At 39.3% G+C, this 15,807-nt stretch overlaps 1 protein-coding gene across 3 annotated transcripts in view; it reads right to left on the reverse strand.

The window, feature by feature from the left end:
• BMP2K (BMP2 inducible kinase) overlaps positions 1 to 15,807 on the reverse strand; it is a 58,167-nt gene that overhangs the window by 22,717 nt on the left and 19,643 nt on the right. For 2 of the 3 annotated variants that reach the window (XM_054202556.1, XM_054202553.1), the window contains exons 2-13: positions 15,227 to 15,345; positions 13,794 to 13,899; positions 11,938 to 12,080; positions 11,517 to 11,638; positions 10,434 to 10,515; positions 9,642 to 9,774; positions 6,974 to 7,077; positions 6,231 to 6,310; positions 4,405 to 4,565; positions 2,895 to 3,073; positions 1,798 to 1,893; positions 854 to 1,041 (exon numbers count right to left, since the gene is read on the reverse strand). In XM_054202556.1, the coding sequence (XP_054058531.1) occupies positions 854 to 1,041; positions 1,798 to 1,893; positions 2,895 to 3,073; positions 4,405 to 4,565; positions 6,231 to 6,310; positions 6,974 to 7,077; positions 9,642 to 9,774; positions 10,434 to 10,515; positions 11,517 to 11,638; positions 11,938 to 12,080; positions 13,794 to 13,899; positions 15,227 to 15,345 (1,513 nt within the window). The remainder of the gene's footprint in view (positions 1 to 853; positions 1,042 to 1,797; positions 1,894 to 2,894; positions 3,074 to 4,404; positions 4,566 to 6,230; positions 6,311 to 6,973; positions 7,078 to 9,641; positions 9,775 to 10,433; positions 10,516 to 11,516; positions 11,639 to 11,937; positions 12,081 to 13,793; positions 13,900 to 15,226; positions 15,346 to 15,807) is intronic. The other variant, XM_054202555.1, reaches the window with a different exon arrangement.

Raw genomic sequence — 15,807 nt, forward strand, 5'->3', positions numbered from 1 at the left:
ATGATATTGTATCAACCCAGCCTACAGCAGCAAAATATTTTGCCTTTTCCTCTGTCAACAATACACTGTAACTTAGAAGAGACTAAGAAGGACAGCAGCACCTGAAACATGTAAGCCACGCTATTGACTGAAAGCACGTGTCAACACAGACTGCAACAGACTGCAGCGTTCTCACAATTGCAAAGCGCTTCTCTTTCAATATAGTATAGTAGGAACCTACAGAAATATATAACCTAGATCGTAATATTAGTCAAACTGGACAGGTCTGATTGTTTTTAAATCAGAAAAGGAAAGTTTTTTTGTTCCACACACTGTTTTTCATAAGAATTCATGGGAAAGTCATTTTTTATTATAATTTATTAAGCAAGGGTTAAGTCCACAGGCCCCTGCAAAGGGACCATATCGCTGATGGCGTGTAGTCCATCATGTAACATACTTGAGTCAGACCTCTGATCGGCAGACAGAAGAGTTAGAAGCCCTAGCCAATAAATGCCATCTACAAAGCCTCTCAAGGGCATTTGAGATGCCTTTCACACATCCATGACATCATCCAACAAAGGCTACTGACCATCCTAAGTGAAGTGCCTTGCAGTCAGTTCCTGGAACAAGTTCTTGAACAAGTACAAGTGGCAAACGGGTTATGAAGTTGTACCAGGCTCATCTGTTAACGTGTCAAATGTCCACTTAACTCCCAAAATATCCTTTACCACTAAGCAGAAGACGTCCAACTGTTTTAAGGAATACCTTACCATTGAAGCAAGTAACTTCTGAGGAAGGGTTCCAGCAGTGCTCACGACAATTAGGAAGGTGAGCAATAAGTAACCCTTGGGTACATCTCTGTCAGAACACTTGCCTGCTTGCAGGGTAGGGAGAATCTGCCACTGTTCCAGCACGCACTGGAAGTGAACCGGGATAGGAGATTAAGGCTGGTGAGAAGTCTTGCGGCGAAGTGATGTATTCAGGAGACTGCGCCTGTTGCGACCGCTGCTGCTGCTGCACAAGCATCTGCTGCTGTAGGAGAGCCTGCTGATATTGCTGCACCTAAGTAAGAGAATGATCACGTCACTAAAATTCACGTGGGCCAGTGTGAATCTCTTTGCTAAGGCCTTGCAGCCAAATGCACTAACCACCACCACCACACTCCAGAACAGCTCGGTAGCTTCAGCAGAAGCAAGAAGCCAGACCCGTCCATTACACAGGTGAAAAGAAACTGCCCTAACAGGTCAGCGATACCACTTTTCTTTTCCAGCATATTACCAGTTAGCTTTTTGTAAGTACCACAACCTCAGCATATGCTACTGCAGCACTCAGTAGTTAGTTTTCATCATACTCTATTCTTAAACATTATCAGTGAAAGTTTCAGGACAATTTCTCCTGAGTTTTGAAAAACAGATTACGCCAGTTAGCTTTCTTGCTTTTTCAAATAGGAATTTGATGCCACCATGTCTACTATCACTTTGTAGCGCAACATACAGTTGTTGCTGCGCTCACACTACTGGAAACCTTAAGCACCAAGTATGTTTCAAGTTAGTATATACCTACTTAATGAAGTTTAGGATATACTCCATCTGATTAATACAGAAATGCAACTCCAGATAAGATTTTGCAACCAAGTTTGGGTTAACTTTTTTTTCCCCCCAACTCAATATCATTTTAGATGCTGAACTTCACACTACTTGCCACATCCACAGCTCATTACAACTACTCACAAACTTCTCTTACTGCATCTTCACAACAGACTTACAAACACAGCACGTATTTTAAGACTGTCCCGTCTAGGTTCCATTCTTGACATACCATAGCAGGATACTGAGACTGGGAAGGTTGCTGCTGGTACACAGACTGCATCAACAGCTGCTGTTGGACCATCTGCTGGTGCACTGCTTGTTGATACTGTAGTTGAAAAGAAGAAAATGGCTTTAGGAAGTTACGATCCCCCCCTTTTAGAAATATCCAGATATTTAGAAAAAGCATCAATTAAAGTATCCCTTCTATGACTCAACAGCATTTTTCAGTTAAGACATCACATAACCAAGATTCAGCTTGCAACTCAGTCACTGCATTTTAATGACTGTGTTTGGAAGCTTTTCCATTTTTCCCCCCCCAATTAATACTAGCCTGCTTAACAAAAAAATTAAGACTACATATTCAGCACTGCCTTTTCTATGGAAGGCCAATTAACATCCCAACTTCTGCCTTTTTCAACAGTTCGGAGCCCCTTTGGAAAAATAAGTCAGCTGTGCTTCAAAGAATAACGTGTCTCAACAAGGGAAAAAAGAGGAATAGCAACAGGCATCTTGGACAGGATCTGCAAGTTCTGACCTAGCTGCTCTTTGTTATGTTTGCAGTTACTTATGCCATGCAAGTGAAGCAATTATACTTGACAGTATGCGAGCTGAATACTGTCAGAACACATGGTATCCATGAAAAATCTGGGTAGACAGAACAACTACAAAAAGGAAGCTCTTCACTGCACAAGAAAAGCAGAAGAAAGCAAGAACTGCAGAAATCCTATTCAGATGGTGTACATACAATCATCTACTGCATGCATAGCCTCGTCACCTAGATGATACCTGGCATTTATCTCAAGCATGGTTTACACGCACACAAAACCTTTATTTGGGCCAACAGTGGTAATTCGAAGCACGCTGTGATTCAGGGTCAAACTGCAAAAACAAGACAGCACCAAGAACGCAACTCGTCTAGGATAAGCATTGCAGTGCTTACAAAGAGACAAATCAAAGGTAAAAAGAAGAGGCAGGAGCCATGCTCCCTTTCTCTCTCTCCTAGCGGGAAAAAAAACCAGGCAGGAACAGCAGAGAAGTTTAACTAGCACACGACTCCAAGCATAACACGTGTCTCTTAGAAACTGGTCTAACAGATTTGTCTCGTACCTGCTGGATATAGGCATCCTGAATGGCGGGTTGCTGCTGCTGGTGATGTAACTGGTGTAGCTGCTGCAGCCTCCAGTCCCCCTGCTGCAGCTGCTGCAGAACTCTGTTCTGCTGCGGGGGGTGCTGGCTGCTCCCTTGGGACTGTAAGATTTCTTGCCCATTCCCCGGTCGCGTGGTTCCTGTAATAATCAGAAAACTCTACTGACAAACGGATCTCTAAAGCTTAGCTAGAGAGCTCCCTGGCCATTAACCTCTTTATTTAACACTTCAAGATGAAACAGTTTATGAACTTCCCTCCCCAGCTTCACAACTAGTACAGCTGGGAGATACTAAGTTCATTTCTCCAAAAATACTTACAAGCCAGTCAACGCACAATATCTACTTACAAGATGCAGGAAGCTTCCTTTGGTCTCACGACAGAGTAAGCTGCGTTTAAGACTTCTGCTCCACTAACACAACATACATTCTATTATCTCAAACCCCAACCTTCAAAGCACACAATTTTGTATGAATAGAAAGCATAAATTTTTTTTTTTTTTTGAAGGGAACTATTGGCTCACTTGTCAAATTCCCTTAAAGAGAACATCTGATGGATTTCGCCATTCAGTTGTTTTTGAAGCCTTTTAAGTAAGCAGTTACTAGCATAAATCAATCTCTCTTGCTTGCTGTATTTGTATTCTGAAGTGCCCAGGAATGATCTATTCCTGTCATAACAGGAAAAGCTTTCCAAGTGGGATGTTACTTGAATCCTGTCTAGTAAGAGTTGTTTACACCTGGGACACAAATATTCTCAGTGACCTTGTGACTGGAGGCTTTCCCAATACCGTCCCTGAAGCTCCTCTTCCTGTACTCTAATAGACACGTACATAGCATCACAAAGCACAAATAAGTAAGTATTCAAGATATAAATAAAAACTATTTAAATAAATATTTATCAGAGACATAACTCTTCTTGAATGAAATAAAGAAAAACTCACAAAGGATTTACTGAAAACCCATTTCTCTCGATTGAGTCTCCCTCAGTTACTCCTCTGTCGCCCCTCCACTGCACCCACAGCGCAAGTGAAGTGCGTCGGTCAATCAACAGGAAAGTCAAGTTTTTACATGGTGTTGATACCTCACGACTTATTGAGGTACAGGGAAAATATTTTTCCAATTAGAATCAAAGCAGTTTGTTACAGAAGACCTCGGTACTTTCAGTGAATTATTTCGAAGTCAAAACTGAGGAGGAACTTCTCTTACAGTCCACAGTGGGCAAGTTAATTCAAAATCAGTGTCAAGCACAATGAAAAAGATACCTTCACTTCTCAACAACCTGCATTTAGTTTTTGTGGCACCTGGTCAAATTTAGACTCTTTTGGAAAGGATGGAGATTTTTTTTTTTTTTGGCATATTAAAAAAAGCAGATGAAATTCAGTTTAAATGTCATCCCAACTAGAGAAAGAAGGAAAAGAAATACAGAATTCGTTCTTTGTTTATTTTGGTCCATCCTTCGACTTCATTAAGTTACCTTTTTGCCCACGATTACCTAATTCACCAGGAACCTGTACTTTGACTGGAGTTGCTGAGCTCTGGATCGTCAGCACACTGGAAGTGGCAGTGCTTGAATTGGCCTTTGGTCTTTGTCGCGGTGCAATTGAGGTTTCTGTTGGTCCAACAGTATCTGTTATTCTGAAATGGCAAGTTTCCATAGAACAGGCTTGGTTAGAAAACGACTGTTTCCTCTTCAAATTAGACACGATGTATCTCCTAATAGCTCAATTATGTCTTAACCATGTGTTGCTCTACAGAATTGGATTTTAATAACTTAAAATTTGCTTCCTAAACTTGCACTCAGCACCCATTGCAGCCAAAGGATGTAGGACTGCTGCAGCAGAGCATTGACAGGAGCTCTGCAACAGCCTTATTTCCCAAGGAGACCATGGCACTAGATGAAATGTCTGTATAAGCTTTCCTCAGTTCACAGTACTGTGTGAAACTTACTTGCAGTGCTCGAGTCAGCAATCCTATGACTAGAGATATGATTACTGTTCACACACACAGGAAATAAGATCAGGAAAAGCCTTATCTGTTAAGTCTACTTTTTGTTAGAGATTAAGCCTCTAGCAGTTATAACATCCATAAACTGCTCAAAACATTTGCACCTTCCCCGCAGTACTTCAGGGCTCTACAGCAGTCCACCAGGATAATAAAGACGTTCAAAACCAAAGTACTTTTGAGCTTTAATCCTGTTACCAGGTTGTAGTATATGCATTTTTTAAAACTGCCCAAGTGCTTAAAAACACTAATTCACCATCTGACCGCCAGTACCTAACACCTTATATTAGTTCCTACCATATCCCATCAAGACTCCATCTGTCTTAAACTTCTGTAACTTAAGGCTGTCAGGAAAACATTATTTAGGAAAAACTATCAATCTTCCTACTATCATCAAGCAGATTCAGTTGGAGGTAAAACATTATTCCACAGATCTCTACACCTGCCCTCCACTGCACGTTACCAACTGACAGCAAAGCCAGCAAAACCCACCACCTCCAGACCATGACATTACCTTAAAATGGCCCAGACACATCTACATAGCTCGAACACCGCCTAGATGAGCCCGCTCATTTGCTTCTCATTCCCAATAGGCTAATGAAGCCAGAGGTGAAATAGAGCTGATGATTACAGCCGAACACAAAAGCCCACGAGTCACACGTGCTGGTAGATTCAAAACCAAAACCATTTCCAATAGCAAGGAATAAAAGTGTAAAGGATTCTTCCAGCCTTAGCATTGCACATACACCATATAGCACAGCAGAAGTAAAAAGCACGAATAGGAATTCCCAAGGTTTAGTTTTATTTTTATTAACAAGTACCAAAGAAAGGAATGTTTTGGTTTTTAAAAAAAAAAAATCGTGATTTTTTCAAGAACAAAATCCACTTGCCCTCATCAGTCAGATTTGATTTGCACATTTAAATAAAAGCCCTAAGAACAGTTTACGTGTACCGTATTATCCTCACCTACCACAAAAATCTTTTATTTCGAAATTCACTCATCACACAAGGAGAAAATAAAGCAGACCAGAAACAGACTGGCAGCACTTACTTATTCCACCATCAAACAAGCCCTCAGTTTCCCCTCTGTGGATGCTCCATACAATGAAAAAAAGCAATGGGTGGAATCATCCAGAGAGACTCGGAGCTCTTAGAATTACAGTTTATTTTTTCTAATGACCTCTGCTACTGAGAAACTTTTTCATTTATCAACAAGCATGAAAACAGGTTTCAGACACACATATAGTTTAACAATATTAGTGAAAAAAAAAAAAAAGGAAAGCCACATCTGGTGCTCACCTTGCTTTTATTTGGCTTTTTCTAGCAGCTGCCTCACTAGCTGTCATGGGTTCAGGAAGAGTTGAAGGGACAGGAGAATTCTTGGGAAAAATAAATTTTAATAAATTAAAAACACAAAATCCTGAAAGAAAAAAATCATTCCATATTGAAGAAGAATACTCGGGTTCAAGTTTTTCATGTTACAAGGCTTCATGCAGAACTCATTCACAAGGCTGTAGATTAAAAGAAGTGTTTTAATTTAACAGTATCTCTACGTTCTCTTAACTGTCACAGAAGTAAAACAAAACCATCATTGGTCTGACTGTTTTGTCAGCTAATTCATTTACACACTACCAACTCTCAGCAATCAACTAAAACACTTTCTGCAAAGGTTTTCTTGTAACTGCAGAGAACAGACTTGGTTTAGCCCCCAGTTTAAGAACTAAATCAAAGCCCAACCTTCGGATGAAACAACAGTATTTTTTTTAGTCCACTTGGCTCTTCCAGCGCAAAGCACATTGCAGAAAGCCATGCAGCAGCTAAATTTCTGTGGCCCTTTAACTTACCCCCATTGCAGCCAAATTCCTGGATGAGTTACGTTTCCCCTAAACCGCATTTAGCCAAGGAAAAAGGCAATTTTGGGAGCGGGAGGAGGAAGAGTATCTCTAATTACGCATGCACAACCTCCTTATGTACAGTAAAGAACGCCAACCTGGAAACATGGAAAAAGTTAAACGACTACTTACATTAAAACGACTACTTACATTAATATTTGACACTGGACAATCCTTTTTGGCCAGTTTAAAGGCAAAGTAAGAAACTTGAAAGATGTCAGGTCTCTGTTCTTGATCAGGTTCAAGCATATATCCTGCAAAAATTGATAAGACCAAGTTGTCACTGTCAGATACCAAAAAGCCTGTTGAGACAGCATGCTACGAACAAGAAGAAATTCAGCAGCTCTGCCAAATGAGCTCACCACAGAAAGAGTCATTTTGATTGTTACGTTGGTTTTTTGGGTTTTTTTTAAATGCTTTTTGCCAAGTCAAATAGTTTTTAGGGTCAAATATAACTGGAGAAAGTGTGTGCTGTTCGATATTTTGACACTCAGTTGTGGAAAGAGTAGCTCAACTGAAGAAGTAATTACTAACTTCCGAGAGAAACAACATAAAACCAACCCATAGTACTAGAATTTCCTAGGGTTAACACAAAATCCAATGTAGCTAACAGAAGACCCACAGGTGTATCTAACTGCATCGGGCTAAGGTTCTACATCACTTTTGTCTTGCAGGTTTAGTTGGCTATGCACACTTTTGTATACTAAAATACAGTTCCATGTATAAAAGGACTTCTTCCTGACAAGACGCGGAATTTCTGACGTCACTTTCAAACATTAGCTTCCCAAATTAGAAGGTTTGGTTTTTTTCAAGCAAATAAGAGTTACTTTCTATTGTTTACAATATGATACACAGTACATAATCAGGAAATCTTGCCTAAATGACCGAAGAACCTAAATAAACAATGAAAGATATTTTCTGTTTAGAGAAAAGGCTAAGCCTCTAAAAATATGTTCAGCTACAAAGAAAATGAACAACGTATGAATATTTACTTTTTCAGTTTTGATGAGAAAATTGAGCTAAACTTCCATAACTGTTCAGCCGTAAAGCCAACCGTAAATAAGATCTTGTTAAAAAAATCTTGAAGTTGTTTTTCTAATTAGTATAATTTTAGACAGATACTACGATTTCACTCAAATACTTTATTTCATGGCCAATACAGTTCACAGCAGCAAGTGTTATTTTTAACGAGTTTTACAAAATAAAGCAGATTTAAACTAACAGTGACAGCACTGCTAAGTGGAAAGAGAACACTCATCATCGAGTGACTCCTGCCACTTGATTCTGAAATATTAGATTTATGAGGCGGACAATGTTCAGGTTGTCATTCCCCTCCCACCCTGTAAAAGACCCAAGATCAAGCCCTACGTCCCTGAAATACCTTTTATGAGCAACTGCAGCTTTTTTTGGCTTCCATGCCAAACGGAAAGAAGGGAAGTTTACATTATGAGATTCTTCCCCACCCACACATATTCCGTGCCAGTAATGCTCATCTTGGCACAGCAGTTCATTGAATCTTAATAAATCAGCATTCATACTTATGAGGAGACTGGATTAAAACCTGTACTCCTCTGAAAGTAGCACCGTGACACAGAGAAAAGTACTTAACCACTTGAAAATTCATCTCATTTTGTCAGTTACTAAGTATTTGCGGAAGGTAAATGCTTACCGTGGTACTGCTATTTCTCAATTATGAATGTGTGCTCAAAAAAATGGTCTGGATTTAGTATTTCCTTTTATACAAAAGCATAAATGATGTGGCAACACTCATAACTTAAAAAAATTTCTAAGAGCTCCCATTCAAGTCAATCTTCATTTGAAAATAAAGACAACAGAAAATACTGATTTTTACTCTAAATATTAGATCCTTTATCTCTGTACACGGATAATAGACCAATCATTAGCCTCAGAGCTTATCGTTGGCCAAAATTTTTCTTCATACTCTTTGTGCTTTCAAACTTTTGCCAGAGTTTAATGTCCAACACCTAGGGTTGCACAAACTATCAGGTTTTTGTTCTGTTATAAACCATGAAACAACTATAAAATTTTCCCCCAGTGCAATTCATCTCAGTACATTTACATTTCTAAAGTGAACTCGCACTTCAAATTCATCTAAGCACAACTCTCCAACTTGGATAGAAAATACTATTAAAGGTCCGACATTCCATAGAAAATACACACTTAAGAATAAAAAGGGACTATTAATAAATTTGGAGCTGCTCTTTTCATTCCTGTCATCCCTTTGTGGTTTATAGCCACTTAAGAAAAAAAAAAAAAAAACAAAAAAACCCAAAAACATCATCCGTGTCTCCCAAAGAAACCAGAAGATCTTTTAACTGCAACAAAGCTCCTCTGAGTTGGGAGGTAAAATTTCACCTGGCAGGTCTTTGCACCGTTTTATTCTCTTTAGTTCTGAAGTTATCATCAACTCATCCATTAAATGCAGAATACACTAGGTGATTTTGACACGCCAACTGTCCCAGAGAAAGAATTGTTGGTACTTCGTTCACCTGTCCCACTTTTAACGCCATTTCAAAGAATATTCGTCTAGGTTTCTCAAGTTCCTCTGTAGGCCGGCAGCTCAGCTCTGTACCCCACGGCACAGCCCTCCCTCGAGCAAAGGGACAAGCAAGCCTCCCTTCAAGGGCAAGGGCAGGAGCTGCGAGACAGACGGTAGCCAGGAGCAACTCCCACTGTTCACTCAAGCACCCAGCCAGTCTCCACCACCCATCCAAGTCACTCGCCAACATCAGTGGGATCTTCTGTCTTTCATTTGATTTACTAGGCAAAAGAATCGCCACGCTGCCCAGATACTTACTTATCAAACAGTGTATACTATGAGAGTATCGGGAATTGTCCGGAACAGTAAAGCTTCCATCGCAAATAGCAACTTGACTTTCTCCAAAGGGAAGTGAAAAGAAACAAAGTTTATACAGCAAGCAGCCAAGTGCCTGTAAAAAACAAATACAGGCACTGTGAAGGGATGGGAGTAAGCCTTTCACACAACAAAGAAGCACCAACAAGAAACAAATTGCATCCTAGCTACAGCCGAGGCTTACTCCGTTATGTAGAAGCTGCATTACAAAACACTGTTGACAGACAAACTGATGTACAAACCAGCTCTCAAAAGGCTTTCTTTCCCACCGACTCCTTATGTTAGACAACCAGCTACCAAAATCAGAGCGCACCCCCAGAGCTGCGTTCACATGCTCGTCTCACACAGTGATACCACTAGCCTTTCCGCTCAATTTAGTCTTTTACTTCACTGCGCGTCACCTAATAAAAACACCCTTCCTTATCATGCTGCCAACAGGTTTCCACAAGATATGACTGGTAATTAGTAAGCAGCAACCTGAGCCAACAAAAAGGAAAAAAATTCTAAATCGTGTCCCCCCCTTAACTCTAATTGATCATCGCACAGGGCATTCATTTTATTTACTGAAGACGTAACTACCAAAAGATAGCTCTACCACATTCTGCATTGTATAGGTGCATGACATACTTCACTTTCAAAGAATTAGTTTTTCAATTAGTCGATGCTGCCTTTAACTTGCCCCGCTCCCCATCTTAATTTATTCCACATTGCATAGTACCTGATTTTTTTGCTTACCCAGATATCTGCCTTGGTAGTAATTGCTTTTCCTCCATAAAGATTGATCATTTCGGGAGCTCTGTACGATAGTGTTGTATACCTAGCAGTATATAGTTAAAAGAGGACATAGATGAAAAGCGTGCCTCAGAACTGAACGCATGTTTTCCTGCATCTGCCACGCACGCAGCATTCACACCCAAGTCTCAGATACGCGCCTGGAATTGTCTTATGCAGGACAAGTCATTCATTGCATTTGCAGCATCACAGAGACCATCCGGAGTAGCAACACAAAATTATCATACAGAAGAATCAATATTAAGTCAGATAAAATTTGTTTTTAAAGTACTTCTGCAGCACATGCACTTTCCCAAGAGTCACTGTGCTTAATTACTGCAACAAGCAGTCATTTGGAAGATTTGAGAGTCCTAGATGAGTTTTCCCTTTTATGTATTGAAACATACAGAATGCAGACTCCAAAAAACTAACATCTCAAACAACGACTAAACTGGTAGTCAAAGTATTTTTCATAGCTGGAAAAAGTAACCTGTATCACTTTATAACTTGAGAACAAGCAGCCTGCAGTAGTTAGCCTGAAAAGGCATAACCTAACTCTCACGTTTTTTCAAGAGTGTGCCTGTAGTAAAAGTTAAAAAAATTTCTGATCAATTTTAGGATAGTGATCATGGACCTTACTCGATAAATAAGACCCTACGTAAACACATTCCAATGCTTATTTACATCAGTTCTTCTTCTCTCATAGAATTAGCTGTATTAAAAATAGCACAAATTTAAAATATCAGACTACTAAAATGGCTAGTAGCCAGACATATATTTTTGAACAATTTAATTTCAAAACAGCATGCTTTTTTCCAACAGTTTATTCTTAAGAGGCTGTTTTGCAAAAACAACTGTGAATAAATGGAAGAAATCTATATAACCAAGTAGTTCCACTGTTTTACTATATTTGTGTCAACATTAGTTCAAATTCAACCATTACGTTCAATTCATATTAATATGATACGTGCACACTGCACAACACCACATGGTGTTTCCTAGCAGCTCAATCATTGCTTATGATAGGCCACTTAAAAGTAAACTTACTTTTTAATTTCCTCTTCAACCATATTAACACCATCTTTTTGAGGATTAAGGTATTTGTTAGTGGCGCTGCCAAAGTCACAGAGAACGTAGTTTCCGCTATCATTTAACAATATATTCTCGACCTTGAAAAGAAACCACCACACACAAATATTAGATGCAAATAACAGCATTAGTTTCCAAGTTAACTGTTACTACGCGTTCTCACACACAAACAGAAAAGTTTACAGAAAATGCAATTGACAGACTTGGGATTCACAGTAAATGACACCTTATGGTTTAATCACTCTGCTTACAGCTCCAACATCAGCAAGCGCTTCCCTAACTAGAAGTCACAGTCTTAGTGAAATATCTCCTATATTCTCAATCCTTTTTAAGTACATCATTGATTTTAACCTAGATGTTCCTTTTTATGAGTTCATACCTTTAGATCCCGGTGAACTATAGGTGTTTTGCACTGATGCAACCGGGCAACAGCTTCACAGGTATCACAAAATATTCTCATTACTTCCGACTCAGTAAAGCCTGTCTGCAGACGCTGGTTCATCTGATTCACAATTTGCCCAGCTAAAGAAACAACAGGATTTTTTTATCTTTTTAAGAAATTTCTACTACGTACAGAACTAAAGACTTAGTTATATGCACAAAATCCACAAAAATGATGAAAGAAACGTTTCCACAGTCACTGCATTCAATTAAAACGAACCTGGTTCTTCAAATGCACACTCCTGTATGATCCTACACAGAAAAATTACTGCCTCAAATGAACAAAAAAGTCTCTATGACTGAATCCTGTTTGGCACGAACTGTCGCAAACACAAAGAAGCATCCATCACACAAAGATGGCACCTCAAAAGCATCTCTCGCCTTTAGATCCATAGGCAAAACCCTGTCAGCCAACTGAGTTCAAATTAATTCATATTCTAGACACCCTCTTTGTCCTTCTGGGAGACAAACAAGGGGAAAAGAAAAAAAAAAAAGAAAAATAAGGAGCCCTGAATCCACACTTTGAGAAAGACTTCACGTAACCCCTTCATAGGTTTCTTTTTAAGATCAAGAATCAGTATCTCCCTGTTTCTTGAAGTAATTTTGCCAGATAATACTAGGCTCTTCCTACCACGATGCTCACTTAACGCTAACAGCTGAAGCAAGGCTTAGTATCTGCAGGGCCTTGGTGAGCGTTCCATCAAAACAAGGATGCTTTTAAAAAGAAAAGCCTAACACTGTCTGTCATCTGACAGCTGACATTCCCGTGGCCATTTACCGTTATAATTAAGGAAAGAATACTGCAACAGGGAGTCAGAACTGAGCTCCCACATGGGTGCAGAAATTCACCCATACAAGCAGTGTAGAGGGCCAAAAACGTGGCCATTAGTTCTCAAGTAATCTCCTTATTTCCTTCCCCAAACTGTACATCAAGACTATCTTTGGCTCCTTCCAGTACAGGCTGCACAAGCTGTTATGTTTGCTGCTGCTGCTGCAAATAAAACCAATCTAAACCTCAAATCAAAGTACTCTTCGAGCATTACAAATAATGGGGTGCGTTTTCTTTCTAGTCTAGAAATATTTCCTTTGTACTCATAGCACTTGTTCCAATACCATCACCTGTTTATTAGGTTAACCACCATCTCCGTTAATGAAGTCTGTGCCTAGTTACCCTAAATGTTAGGTAAACTGCAGCAGTTAAACTCAACAGCAAGTTTATTCCAATGTATATGTGAGTTGTGGAAAAAAATAATCTGGAGTTTCCCTGGTTTTGCATATTGTTTGAAACAAAGTTACATTATAAAGCAGGACCACAGGACTATGTTTTTGGCCAGCCAGCATTATCAACACTCACTATGCTATGCTCATTTATACCAAGTCACCTGTCAGATAAGAGTAAAGCATCTTTAATATTGTTATCTGAAACAAAAATAGCAGGAGAATAGCAGTGAAAAGCTTGCCAATCTTTCCTACCAAACTATGTTCTAGCTACATGTTGATCAGCACAAACAGCAGAACAGAACAATTTCACTTTATACTTAAATAATTTCCCTGCTTCTAATCACAGTCAGTTACAAACCCGTGTGAAACTGACTTTTACATCTTCTCAGTGTTCAACAGCTCAGTGCCTCAACAGCAACACAAACATAAGAGCAAAACCAACTAATTTGATTCCAGCTGTGAGCTATTTATGTTAACCTTGTATATTAAAGGAACAATTCTACCTAGAAATCCCACGTGGTCAATGCAAACCTTTTCCCTGCATTTCCTCTGAAGACCTCAGCCTTCTCTTACCTCGGCAGTACTCCATGAGAATGAGTACCTCCCAAACATTGTCACTTATGGAGTTAACAGCACAATCCAAATAGCTCACAATGTTCTTGTGCCCGGATAACTCTTTCTGAAAAAGAAAACGCACATTTCACTTCAGCACAGAAAAATTTAAACAAATAAAAGATAGTACAAATTTTCAGGCAAATATTTATGATTCCAAGTTGACTTAGCCCCTGCCCCACATCTACCCGTCTTGAGCAAGCACCACAAAGGCAGGACACGGACTCATCGCTGCCAGCAGTGTCCGAGCGACTGCTACATGTCAAACACAACCCAACTACCACTCAGAAAAGAACATTTACATGCTACTCGTTGGACAGTGCCAACACACCAAAACTGTTGCATTTTAAACCAACATTGTGAAGTATTAACAGCTAAGCCCTTGGTATGTAGGAGATACGGAAGAACCAAACTACTCATGCCCGTCCTAAGCTAAACTGAAAAACAATCTCAGTTATTATAAAAAGATAGCTGCAAAAAAGCCACAACTGTCGTAGTCTCAACTACTGCAAGTTTTACAAAGATTTTACACACAAGCAACTGAAGGTGTCCCCAAGGAAATAAAAACAACTTTTAAGAGCAATTTTGCATGTGGAATTAAGCAATGCTTATTTCACATCTGACTATGCAAGTGTTGTCATTTGTACTACAGAGTTGCTGCCTCTAGGATAACTTAAAGTTAACAATAAAAGCACCTCATATCAGGTAATTAAACAGGTGCTGCTATGATTAGAACACACATAAGCTAGAAGTGTAGGGAGATGGAGATAAATAGTCTTCATAGTATCTGCTAGAAGGCAATATAAGAGATTCTCTCTTGCCCAATCAGCAACTAATTTTTTTCTTTTTTCTTTTTTTTTTTTTTTTTAACCTGCCAAGTAATCATAAACCCAAGCATGCCTGACTAAGCTATCTAGTTTTTCCCTTATTTGCTAGTCATCTGCTGAAAAACAACAGAAACTCTGATGATGTAGGGGAGTTGAGCTACACTCGTTACGAGCTACCCCAACACTGGACTGCAATCTGAAGAACATGCTTGCTCCTGCTCAGGATGACAAGACTGGTGGGTGCCACCAGCACCATTATTCAGCCAACAAAGCTGGGGCACACAGAGGTCATGAGAATTTAAGCTACCACTGCAGAACTGGAAGAAATTACTTTTGATTGGGAATCACATGTACTAACCAAATTGACTGTGGTATCAAATACATTTTTTTTATAATTGCTTCAGAAGTTAATCACGCACCAACCCTAAACTCAGCACTAGTTTCTGAAACTAATGGTGCAAGGTCAAAAGAAAAGGTGGTCTAGAAGCAACTGTTACTGTAGAGGCTTTTGGTTTATGTATATCACAAATTAATACATTCTCCAGTTACGAATAATGAGCTTCTTACCATAATTGTAATTTCTCTCTTGCATATGTTGAGATCCGGCACATTATTAACATACATTCGTTTCAGTGCACAACGTATCCCACCATGGGTACGTACCAGAAACACAGTTGAGAAGCCACCTGGAAAAAACAATTACAAGCAAATGAAGCTACTTGAGTTCTTGTTATTGCTCTAACCAACATCACTACACGCTAAGAAATGAATGAGAAAGTCTATGTCACTCATTGAGCGAGGCGATTACAAGGACTTGCTACCTCAATCCATTTCACGTAGATGAAGTATTCTTGACAAAAGCATAAGGATCTTACTATTTTGTTACAACGTTCCCCTAAAATATGTGAATAGCATTTTTACATTCAAATAAATTCATGAAGTCTAGTGTGAACTCTATGTATTCAGGTATCAACACTGAAATACTTTCAGAGTCATCCAGAAACCTGAACAAAGTGAAGGTATTCTCCAGATTGTCGCAATTTCTAAATCCCCCAGTACTTGTTAAAGGTTACTATTAATTCCCTGAACTTACGTTTTAAAACAGAAAAACGAAAATACTACGGAAAGAGAAAGTCTTGAGAGACACT

Source organism: Rissa tridactyla, chromosome 5 (assembly GCF_028500815.1).
Source record: "Rissa tridactyla isolate bRisTri1 chromosome 5, bRisTri1.patW.cur.20221130, whole genome shotgun sequence".
NCBI lineage: Eukaryota > Metazoa > Chordata > Aves > Charadriiformes > Laridae > Rissa > Rissa tridactyla.